This window comes from Talpa europaea (assembly GCF_964194135.1).
Source record: "Talpa europaea genome assembly, chromosome: 2".
NCBI classification, from domain to species: Eukaryota; Metazoa; Chordata; class Mammalia; order Eulipotyphla; family Talpidae; genus Talpa; species Talpa europaea.
This window is the reverse complement of record NC_140068.1, coordinates 35418237-35431318: the sequence shown is the minus strand read 5'-3', so window position 1 is coordinate 35431318 and position 13082 is coordinate 35418237. Positions and strand designations below refer to the sequence as shown.

The 13082-nt window shown below is 40.8% G+C and overlaps 1 protein-coding gene across 1 annotated transcript in view; it reads right to left on the bottom strand.

Moving 5' to 3' along the window:
* Window positions 1-11165, bottom strand: part of CEP85L (centrosomal protein 85L) — a gene marked incomplete at its 3' end in the record, with an annotated part of 106152 nt that extends 94987 nt beyond the window's left edge. Inside the window, exon 1 of the mRNA XM_084228104.1 lies at window positions 10984-11165. Within this exon, the coding sequence (XP_084084230.1) occupies window positions 10984-11056 (73 nt within the window). The 5' untranslated portion in view covers window positions 11057-11165. The remainder of the gene's footprint in view (window positions 1-10983) is intronic.
* Between the last annotated feature and the right edge of the window lie 1917 nt (window positions 11166-13082).

Genomic DNA, 13082 nt, shown 5'->3' with positions numbered 1-13082 from the left:
ACATGCCTTTATTTTCTTATAAACAGATGGGGCCAATCTTCCTATATCGATAATATAGTACAGCACTGTAAATGTGTTTTCTCTTGTAATTTCCTTAAGAATTTCTGTTCTCTGACTTACTTTATTGTAATAATTCAGTATATAACATAAAAATATGCCAATTTTTTATCAGTAATGCTCCTGGTAAACAAGCTATTAGTTAAGCTTTTGGAATCAGACATTATACACATACTTTCAACTTCACAGACCCCTAACTTCCACATTGTTCAAGCATCAATTGTAAATTGGTGTAGCCACTACAGAAAACCGTACAGAGGTTCTTTAATTAACTAAAAATAGAATTCTAATGTTATCCAACTATCTCACTTCTGGGTATTCATATCTGAGGAAAATGAAATTATTATTTCAAAGACATACCTGCATCCCCATGTTCACTGTACATGGGGAACTTTATATAGAACGGTCAAGACATGCAAACACTTTATTATATGCCCACTGATGGATGAATAAAGAAAATGTGATGTAAGTGTGGCTACGTGGATTAAAAAACAAAACCCAATTACATGCTGCCTATAAAGACTCACTTAAGCAATGGAGACAGACTTAGTGAAGGAACGGCTGGACAATGGTACTGCAAATCAACAGAATATAGTACAGCAAGCCAATATAAAGTTTAAAAAGGCAGGAACTACTCTCCTAAGATGAGATAAACTAGACTTCTGGCCAAAAAAAATTAATGAGACAAAGATGGATACTGTGTAATGAGAAAGGGAACAAGACAGGAGAAAGACTGTAACATTTATTAATATATACACACCCAACATAGGAACACCAAAATACGTAGGCAAATATTAACAGACCTAATGGGAGACACAGCAATACAATCATAGGGGACCTTAACACCGCACTTACAGCAATGGATAGATGATCCAGACAGGAAACAAGAAAGACACAATGACCTTTAAAAAACAAATTAGATGAGATGGACTCAACAGATATTTAAAAATAAATATATACAGAGCATTCCACATGAAAACAACAAAATATACACTTTTCAATTGTACATGAAACATTCAAGGCTGGGACAAAGAAAAAGTCAATATGTTTATGAAGACTGAAATCATATAAAACGTATTTTGGATCACAATATGAAGCTGGAAATCAACCAAAATAAGAAAGAAGGAAGAGCACAACTATGTGGTGATTAAATACTACAGTACTGACAACTATCAAGTCACTGAGGAAATCAAAGGAGGAATCAAAAAATACCTGGAGACAAATTTATGAAAACATGACTTAGTAGCAGCAAAAGCAGGACTATGAGGCAAGTTCTTGTAAGTACAGGGCTACATCAGGAAACAAGAAAAACCACAAACAAAAATCTAAGCTTATACCTAGAAGAACCCCTGAAAAAGAAAAAGAAAAACTGAACATAAGAAAATAATAAACATAATGGCAAAAACAAAGATTGAAATTCAAAAGATCAATGTGGAATATAAACTAAGTCAGTCTCTATGGAAATCAGTATGGAGGTTTCTCAAAATACTGAAAATAGATCTGGCATATGATCCAGTAATCCTCTCCTAGGTATCCACCCAAAGAATACAAAAACACTAATTTAAAGGAATATATGTACTCCCATGTTTATTCTAGCACTATTCACAATAGCAAAGCTATGAAAACAATCTAAATGTACAAGGGCAGATTGTTGGATAAAGATGGAGTATACATACAATAATGTAATAATACTTAAATATAAAAGGGATAACATTTTACCATTTTCAACAACATAGATGGAACCAAAAGGGTGAGAAGGAGAAAGAAAAACACCAGATGTTTTTGCTCATATGTGGAATATGAAGAAATAAACCAGAGGGACAGAAGAACAAACCAAAACAATCCCTTGAAATCTGATTGCAGAACTGACTCTACCAGAAGGGCTAGGTGGGAGCAAAGTGGGAGAGGACCCAAAGGATATCCTGGGAGTGGTGTGATACCAAACATTTGTAAAAGTGTAAGCCTATGTTCCTAAAACATAAACAATGTTGTAAATCAATGGTACATCAATAAAGGTATTTTTTAAAAGGTCAATGAAACCAAGAGCTAATTTTTTTGAAAACTAAATATACAAACCTTTCACAAAACCCTCAAAGGAGAGAAAATTCAAATCAAAAATGAAAGATAAGTCACAACATGATCCTACAGAAATACAAAAGACCATAACAGAGTATTACAAATATCAATATGACAACAAAATTGAACAATCTGGAAGGAATATATCTATGTATACATATGTTGATTTATAATGATGCACACTTGAAGCCTGTCATATTGTAATGCACTATTACTTCAACTAAAAATTTTTAGATAGGGCCTCCCTAGAGGCGCAAAGGGTTAAGCATCAGCACTATCAAGCTGTCTGCAGCTACTGTAGCAAGCAAGAGTTGGATCCCTGGCCAGGAAGGTGACCCACATGGCGCAGCAGATATCTCCTGCCTCGCCCGCTGCTCCCCTCAGCAGTTTATTTCAGTCAATCCGCCTGTTCTGCTCCCCATTCTGTCTCTGGTGAATCCTCTCATCCCTCCTACCTGCACCTTCAGCCTACACCCCAACTTTTGTATGCATAAATAAATCTTTAAACAAAATTTTAAATAAACTATATATACACACATATATATAGTATAATATTATTCACCCATAAAAAAGGAAATCCTACCACTTGTGATAACACAGGTGGACCTTGAGGGCATTTTACTAAGTGAAATATGCCAGGCAAAGAAGGATAAATATTGCATTGATACCTCATCTATATTTGGACTCTAAAAAAAAAAACCTTAAACAGAGAATAGATAGGTGGTGACCAGATGCAGAATGAAGAGGCAGGGGGTGTATAGGAAGGTGACTAAAAAGCATCAAGTTTCAGTTTTAATATAAATTTGAGGGATGAAATACACAGCATGGCAACATAGTTATAGTACTATATTGTATATTTGAAAGTTGCTAAGAAAGTAGATGTTGAACATTCACTTCACAAGAAAAAAACTCTGAGAGGTGATGGATGTCAATTTATGGTAACCATTTTGCAATAAATACATGCCAAATCATACCTTAAATTTCAGCTCAATCCTTATTATTAATTGTCTTTCTTGCATTTAAGAATTTAAGTCAAATTTTAACCAACAACTAGTATTTTTTATTTTCTAAATAAAAAAAAATTCTGGAACTTAAGTACTTTAAATAATTTTAAAAACATTACCCCAAAATGTATAAGAATATATTCATCAAATGTCATTCTGAATTTTCTTTCTTTCAATTCTGGTACAAGGGAGAGTTTTAAACTAAGTGGGTCAAGCTGAGGTTAAAATTACCTCAATTCTGTCTGCCTGTTCTGCCCCCCACTCTGTCTGTGGTGAATCCTCTCACCCTCCAGCGCCTCTGGCTGTACCCCAGCTATTGTATAAAAAAAAAAAAAAAGGCAAAATTACCTCAGTTAAAAACAATGATCAGATATATAAATATGTGACATTTGAAGCCTGAATTCAAACCAATAAATATTCACAAACTACTTGTTGTATATAAAATAAGAAATTCAAGAGTGTTAGGGTAGCAATCAACAGTGATAAGACTATCTAACCTATGAAAAAAGTACATGCCTGTTGATTTCAGTGTATGTATAGGCCAGACTTCTATCTTATCTTCCAGTTACATGAAACGATATATTCAAAAAGCATTTTAGTAGTTATTTGGAATGAAGTCCACATATTTTAATTCAGGGTTCCTAAGTGTTTCTGTTTATAAAGTGGAAAAAATAAGGTATGATAAAAATTAATACAGATTTTTAATAAAACCACTAAAAAAGTAATGGAGATTACCAAGTGGAATCCCAGAGGCATTTACCTTTGTCTTTGAATATAATTATTTCATAACTATAGTAGAGAAAATATTTTACATGGTAGTAAGTTATGCCAAAACTAAGATGGATCACCAACACCAGGTAAAAATAAACACTCAAAAATAAATTTTCTGAAATAAAAAAGTTATTAGATCTAGTAAAAGCTGCTTTTATTTACCTACCATTGACCGACAAAGAAAGCAGAGTTCCCCAAAGAATATTTCTCAAATATTCTTTCACTTCCTGACTTAAGAACTAAAGTACCACACACAATACACTTAAATGCCAAAACAGAGAAAATTTACAAATGCCAGGAATTTTTCTCTTCCTAAATTTAAAGTACCTAATTTCTAGTCTAACCTTGCAGTCCATTATTCCTATTGAGATAAAATGCTCAGTATTAATGGAAAAGCTTCAGTAATGTCATGGCAAGGCAATATATGTCCTGAGATCAATAAATACATGACCTCTGCCTCTACAAGAGCAACATGACCACTTCATCTACCAAACTTTAAACTTTACATAAAATGTAGTCCAAATCATTCCATTCTCTTGAGAAGCATATCTAAATACTATAGTTCATTTCAGAACTCTGAACTTTAGTACTGAATAGTATTAATTAAGCAATCATTCTATTTATTAGACATCTATAATGTAAAGTGGCCATAAGACAAAGTTCCTAATCTTAAAGTCATTCTCTTTTTAAAGTAAATTAAAATCCTATCAATGACTTGAATTAGTTTAATACAACCTAATGAATTCTTAAAACAATTTATCACAAGAGAGAAGCAGCAAAAAACAGAGTTACTGGCCGGAGTACGAAATAGACAGACACTAAAGGCTGGTCCTCTGGTTGAGATCTATTCTCATAGGAAAAAACACTTGGACTGACTTAGGTCCTGGGCATCCTTTAGTCAAGGTTGAGTCACTATTCAATGCAAGGCATCAGAGGAAACCCCTCGATCCTGCAATCTCGGGATACTTTCCTAGTTTTAAGACTGAACATTCCAGGCAAAACCAGATAGTCGGTCACCCTAAGTACAGAAATAGTAAGGGGAATATAATTCAAACATTTATTGAACATTTTAGTATATCAGTCCCTATGCAATAAAGTATCTGACAGTGTAGAGAATCTCTAAACGCTGCCATTTAAAATTTTCCAAGATTCTCACTGAAACTGGCCAGTAACATTGATCCATTCTCTACTGACACCTCTTAGATGCCCTCTTGATAGCAGTGAACTGGTACTCACTCCTCTAATCTCCTCTTCTGGAACAGCTCTCCCAATTTTATTCCCAATTTACTCTTACCTCACTAGCTACTCCTTCTCAGTCTCTTTGGATGGCTCCATTTCCTCTATCAGGCCTGAAAACATTAAGAGGCCCAGAGCTTGGTCCTCTGCCATCTTATCAAGTCTCCATTGTTTTCACTACACTCTCTCCATATGGACACCTTTAAAAACCATTTTATATACAGGGTACACACCGAATTCCTACCTTCATTCCCAACCCCATCACCTACCCTCTGAACTCCAGACTTGTATATACTATTTCCTACTCAAGTTCTTACCTGAACCTCTAAAAAGTTTCTCAAACTTCAGGTGGACAAATGGGAAGTCTTGAGTCCACTTATCTTCCTCACACTCTTTCCCATGTCCGGCACCAACATCCATCCATTGTAACTACTGGAGTCAAAACTAAGACATTGTCTTTGATATCTCTATCCCTCGTGCCCCCTCTAAACCATCAGTAAATCCTATTTATTACTTAAGAATTCCAAACCCATTTCTCTTCTCTCCAAATCCAGTCTTACTACCCTAATCCAAGCCATCAACTCTCACACTAATTACTGAAATGATCTATTAGCTGGCTTCCCCATTACTATTCCTGCTTCCTTCCCTCACAAAACACCCCAAGGATGGGGAATGTCAGCTTCGTGTTTCTACATAAAACAATGACATCTGCCTCATAGCAGGAGGTCAACCTGCTAAGCGAAAGAATGAAGTTATCTCCCCTGCCCTTTTATCACTAGCTCTCCCTCACACACAGAACAGAATCCAAACTTCTAATAATGCCTATGCAACAGGACTTTCTCACCTCACATCCCTGCTCACTGTGCTCCAGCTCACCAAACTCTCTTTTCATCTTGAAGCTATTTCAATACCCCCTGCCTGAACACTCCTGTCATGTCTGTCTCCTCATCATTCAGGCCTCAGAGTAAAATTAACGCCTCAAAGAGGCGTTCCCTGACCAGCCTTCACATAGTAACTCCACGCTACCCACCCTCTACCACCTCACCTAGTTTCCTTTTTTTTCTTACTCTTTGACACTACTGAATTATCTTCTCTTCAGTTGACTTACAGACTGTTTCCTTCCCCACTAGAATTAGAGTTGGGACCTTTTATTTCTTGTTCAATGATGTATCCGCAGGTCCCTACAGTGACTAGCACACAATATTTACTGAAAGAATGCCTCATGTTTTTACCAAGTACTTATTATGTGCCAAGCACTATGCTGAGTAATAACAATGGATTTTTCAGTTAAAAAATAGAAAGTCAAAGTAAAATATTAGAGTAATTTGATGTTTTTTATGTTGATCATTCTTTTAAAGTTCTTAAAATGAATGAGGGGAGGCCTCCCCAGTGGCGCAGCAGGTTGAGCACAGCGCTGTGAAGCTGTCTGCAGCCTGTGCAGTGTGGGTTCAATTCCCAGCTGGCCAGGGAGATACCCACAAGGCGCGGCAGACCTCTCTTGCCTCGCTCGCTGCTCCCCTCAGCAGGGTATCTCGGTCCGTCTGCCTGTTCTGTTCCCCACTCTGTCTCTGGTGAATCCTCTCACCCTCCCGCACTTCTGACCTGTACCCCAGTTCTTGTATAAAAGTAAATAAATCTTTTAAAAAATAAAATAAAATGAATGAGCTTATAAATTTCACTTTTTTATCATTTTGACAATATAAAGTTTGAATATCCTTAAATTAATAGAACACTGTAGCTTTATAAGCTATCTAAATGATCACATTCTTCATTTTTTAAATGCAGTTTGAGGAATCTAATTAAGTTACCACTCACTAAAATATCATCTAGAAGCCTTCATATTTTTGTCATTTTCTCAAAGTACACATGGCCACATTTCATTCAGTTAGAAAAATTATGACTCAATAAAGCCTATCTGTTCTCAATATATGCGCAACATGACAACAGAGATGATCGGACTCACCATTTATTGCCTGCCCTCAGATTAATTTATCAGCTTCACTCAAGGCAAGAAGAAGGTAAAGTTCCAATTACTAATCAAGCTCATTTCACCAAAGTCATCACTAAAGTTGAGACTCACACCTTACCCCCCTCCAATGTCTATAAAAGAAAGTGTCCATTTGAGTTTAGACAAAAGTTATGTTTCACTGTTACACAGTATTTTTAGGCACACCTAATTCAGAATCACACTAGAAAACCTTAGTCTCTGAAGTCATCATGCCAGCTACTGTCAACAGCATTATGACATCGCTAAACACCTATGGCAGTGCCATCAATTAGAGAGGTGGATAAAAAGCTCAAGGCATTGAACAAATGACATTTCTTCAGATCATGTGTTTTCCATAACATTTTGACTTTAGCACTTTTAAAATATCATATTCTACTTCCAAATGTTTTAAGAGTTGAATATATAAATGTTTTAAAAGTATGATTCATAAAAAGGAATAAATTCAGTACAGCTAGGTATAAGTATACAAAATACAGCTATAGCATACTAGATTATTGCCTAAGGGAAATACATACATACATTCTTCATCCACCTTTGCAACTTACATTTTTTTAATTAGATATTCTCAAATGCAGTCAAATAGAGGCATAAAAGACTTACCACTTAATCTACTTAAAATTAGCTTTCTAGTCACACTTGTCAATAGAAAAAAGGAAAGGGTATTCATTCTTCATATGAAAATACTGTCATTTATAAAATTGTGGATAAAAACAAAGCACGGTTAAATCTAAAGCAAAGGTCAACAATTCGGTATTCTTTAATGTCATTACCTAAAAAAAGTTCCCTTTAAGTTTTTAGAACACTGGCTCTATATACCTTAATTTTTCCTCTAGTTACATATCCACATGAACAAAGCAGTTTTAAATACCTTGAAGTCTCCCATATATTGAGATAAACTTGTTTAAATGCGAGAAATTACTTGTTTATCCCTATTTTCACATTGGTCCCCAGGACCAAAATGACTGCTAATCAGTTCAATCAGAATACTGGTTCGCTTTTTATTTTTTTCCAGAAAAGCTCTAAAATCATTCAAGAGTCAAAAAAATATACTAGATATTTCAAAAATGTTTCCTTAAGATTCTCAACAAAGAAAATAAACCCCTACGTGAAATCAACTCAGAGGTCATTATCTTGACCTTCACCATCTGCTCATTTGCTCAAGAAACCGCAGTTAAGATTTTCATCTAAAGTACAAATTTTTTAAACTAATGAAAAAATAACTTCTAATATCTGTTTGCTCAAGAGAATAAATAAGCATTAACAAATAAGTTTATCACTTTATTGTAAAAGTCATCGATTCTCAGCATACAGCTGAAAAATATTTTATTGGAAAGGCAAGTCCTGACTTACCAATGGTTCATCACTGTCAAAGCTGAGATAAAATGTTTGTTAAAATATACTGTCCAGGGCCTCCCCGGTGGCACAGCGGTTGAGCGCTGGGTTGCGAAACTGCCCGCGGCCTCTGTGGCGCAGGTTCGATCCCCGGCTGCTCCCCAGCCACCGGAGGAGGGTCCCACATGGCGCGCAGACCTCTCCTGCCGCCCGCTGCTCCCCTCAGCAGTGTACTTCGGTCCTTCTGCCTGCTCTGCTCCCCGCTCTGGCTCTGGTGAATTCTCTCACCCTCCCGCACTTCTGACTGTACCCAGTGCATGTATAAAAACAAAACAAAACAAATAAATAAAGCATGCCTCTATTTAAAAAAATCAATATTAAAAAAATATATATACTGTCCAAATTCCTTAAACTTGGAGAGTATTTAGAAAGTACCATCTTCTACTATATTCTTTGCCACAGCAAAGGTCTAGAGGCAGCAAGTGAACCTCAAGTCTTTCCTTGGGTTACCTAACTTCTAAACAACATGAGCACTTCCTCTTTGAAAACAATGGAAAAATGAATACAATGGCTGGATGATATTTTATCTCCAAACATGTTATTATAAATAAAACTTGAGGTTAAGTTACAAAGACGTTACAGATGGCTTCTGACTTATATAGCTAAAATGAAAGCACTCCCTCCAATCCCTAGGGATAAAGAAGTGCCTTCTCACTCACTGAAGTGACTGTGACTGCAGGATTTATGAATACTCAGTAGGCAAGAGTAACCTCTCAAATGCTGCCTCCTCTTCCTAGGACAAACAGTACACATTTTTAAGAAAGTAATTCCCTACTGATGTTGTTTTTTACTCAACTCATGCCTACACTAAATTCTATTATTTCTAAAATTGTTAAAGGCCCAAATTCAAGAGCATGATTTCAAATCTAACTCTAATTTTTAAATTTTATAATTTTTTTACATATAAAATCGTTATAAGTGTACAGCATGGTCACTATATAATGTGTTGTGTGCTTATTGCAAAATAAAAACAAATTAAAAAGCAGAAGCTGCTTGTAATGTAAGAAGGTAAATCTTAAGTGTTCTCACCACACACATAAAAAAAGTAACTATGTGAGGGGATGGACAGCTTAGCTAGTTTGATTGCAGACATTATTTCACAATGTAATCATATATCAAAACATCCAGTTGTACACCTTAAATATACATACAATTCCTATTTGCCAATTATACTCTCCAATAAAGCTAAAAGAAGTATTAAAAAAAAACACCTATTTCTAAGCCACCATAAAATTGCATTATTTGAAATTTTAATAGTAATCTGGATTTGTGCCTAATATTTTTAAGCAGCAGAAAATACTACCAACAAGAACCAAAAAAAAAAAAAAAAAACTTCCAAAAGCAGCTTCTGCTTTTTAATTTGTTTTTATTTTGCAAATAATAGCTTTGAAATGCATACCAAAAAAATCAGTTAGAAAAGCACAAACATTTGGTGGAACAAGGTTACTGAACATGAATCCTAGAAATTTCTGTGCATGTACATGAGGCAATTTTTCTATATAAAAGGTCCAAATGATTTTTCAGCTTCTCAAAGGGATTCAAAATGCAAGATCAAAGTACCTGGAGGGATCGCCACATTGGATAAACTGTCACAGGCAGCCCAAATCGGGTTGGTGTTTTGCTTTTTGGGTTTTTTTTTAAATCCCAAATTTGGGGGGGTTGGGTGGGGCGGGGGAATTTATACTAATTTGTTGGCTCCTACACAACTTCTGAGCAAGACAGGCACGAAATGGCTGTCCGACATAAACGGCCCCCTTCACACACCCAACGCGGCAAACCCCAAATTTTCCTTGCAGGGGACGGGTGAGGCCAACAGCTTAACATCCCCATCGCGCAGAGGTCGATGTGGCTCTAGAGGGACGCGTCCTTCCCCTGCGCGGAAGGGGACTGCGGCGCAGGGACCACGTTTCCGAGAGGGGCGTCAGCCCCCGGAGGGAGGTCCCCGGCAGCGCCCGCACCCAGCAGCCCCCCGCCCCAGCGCCGAAACGCACCCTAAGGTGGCGCCGCGGGCAGCGACGCCGCAGACCCCCGCCCGCGGAGGCGCGCCCGGCCCCGCCGCAGCGCCGTCGGGCGCCCATCCCCGGGGCCCGAGCCCGGCTCTCCACGGCGGCCACCCGCCCCACGCGAGAGCGGGAGGGACCACAACAAAGCCCGCCCGAGGAGGCCCCGCGAGCGCGAAGTCAGGGCCCCGGGGCCGCGGCCAACGAGGGGCAGCCGCCCGGACGCGGAGCCCGCGCGCCGCGCCGCCCGGCGGCGGACAGTCCGGGGACGCGGCCCCCGGACGCCCCCCGCGGGACCCCGCGTCCGCCCGGGGAGACACGGGGCGGCGGGCGCGAGGCGGCGTCGGGGAAGGCAGGCCCAGCGGGGGGGCCGCGGCGGGGTCCACCGCGACGCGGCCGGCCGCCGCCCCCGCCCAGCAGGGGCTGTCCCGCTACTCACCCTCCGGGAAGCTGCGGGCCCCGCCGGGGCCGTCCCGGCTGCCGGGCTCGGGGGCCAGGAAGCGCCCCCACATCGCGAGCAGGAAGGCTGGGTGGGCCGGGGGCGTCCGACTCCCCGCGTCCGTCCTCCCCACTCGTCCTCCCGCGTCTGCGGCCGCGGCAACTCGTCGGATCCGGGGCCGCGGCGGGCGGGCGCGAGGCGGCGGGTAACGGCTGCTCAGCGGCGGCGCCGGGCGCACAGCGCAGGAGCCACGCTCGCCGCGGCTGCCATGGCCGAGCCGGCGGGGCGGAGGCCCGGGCCGGGAGAGCGGCGGCTCCGCGCGGACGGCGGTTGGGTGCCCGGCTGAGCCGCGGCTCCGAGGCTCCGGCGAAGTTGCAGCTGCGGCGGCTTCTCCCCGCCCCCTCCGCCAGCAGCGCCGGGCCCGAGCGGGCCGGGCCGGGGGCGGGGCCTCGGGCGCTTTACATAAGGCGTGCGCGGCGCGGGGCGGGCCGCGGGCGGGCCGGGGGCTGGCGCTGCCGGGCCCCGGGCGGGAGTGGGCCCGTGGGGCGCGCGGGGCTCCCCGCCTGCCCTCCTCCCGTCCCCCCCTCCCCGCGCCCTGGGTGATTGGGAGAGGGCGGTGCTGGGCTTGGCACCCTAGTTTGCTGTATCTCCTTTCCTGGGTGATACCCCTACATGCTTTGGGCACCTCTTAAACGGGGAACACCTGCCTCCGCGAGGGTTGAGGGGCGCCTCTTCTCATTTGGAGTTGGCACGCATTCCACAAGCATCGCTTATGGAGATTAGGGAAGAGGTCATTTCCACAACTCATTGATTTAATGGGGTGAGAGGGAAGACGTGTCCAAATGTCTACTAGACGCAGGTATAGACGCTGGAAATAGAGGACACAAAGACCCAAGGGTAATTAACACCAGAGGGCTCAGGGCGGAGCCATAAACGTTGTAGATAAGCAGCGTCAAGATGGCAACAAGGTACATTAAGGGGGGGGGGGGAGCCTCTTTACCACTCCAGACCTTACCACTATGCCTCGTCAGTTCCCACCCTTCACCTGGACCGCAGGAGCATGGAGTCTGAGGAACGATCAGCTAAGAACTGCAGCATGCTCCTCTTTTTAAATATTACTTCTCATAGGCGATATCATAAGGTTTTAATACAAGCTAGTTCATTTTATAAATACCCGTTGAGCAGTCGGTGACCAACTCAGCAGTAGACTGACGAATCGGGTATACCAGATTTCAAATCCCTGCCTTCAAAAGGCTTTGAGTTTAGTGTTGCTTTTTCTATTTTGGAATGTTGCTAACAAAGGCCTGGTGTTTGTATTTAAACTCCTTGTAACTGGGAAATACTGCTTAAACATTTTAGAGGTTAAATCACATTGAGGCACAGATTCTATCACTTAACCACATCTGTGTCCTAATTTTCTGGCTGCAATTTCACATTTAATATCCCTTTTGTGATTTCCACTTATTTTTTCAAATCATGAAAAGTTAGCCAAGGGTCAACTGTTTCTAAGGATAGAAAGCAACAGAAACAGAAGAATCTGGTTGGTTCTAATTTAATTATGGTTTAACTAATGTGACATTTAATAATGTAGGTTCAAAGAGAAACCTAAAAAAAATACATTCCAGAAAGAACAATTAGAAACTATAGAACTACAGTATATCAAAGTATTCTCTCTTTTTTTCGTGATTTATAGTTATCATAGTTTCATATTTGGTACAATAGTTATTAAATACCAAACTTTCTTGATATAGTTTTAAGAAATGTATGAACTCTTACAAATATCTTGACCCTTCCTGAATATAAAATGTAATTATTGTTATTCCAAAACTCTTGTCAATTTCCATTCAATTTCTAAATAGTGTTGGAAAATTAGTTGGGGGCCTCCCTGGTGGCGCAGGGGTTAAGACACAACACTATGAAGCAATTTGCAGCTACTGTAGCATGAGTTCGATCCCCAGCCAGTGAGGTGAACTATATGGCCAAACATACCTCTCCTGCCTCCCTGCTGCTCCTCTCAGCAGTGTATTTAAGTCAGTCCACCTGTTCTGCTATCCGCTCTGTCTCTGGTGAATCCTCTCAAACCCCCCCACCTCTGTCCT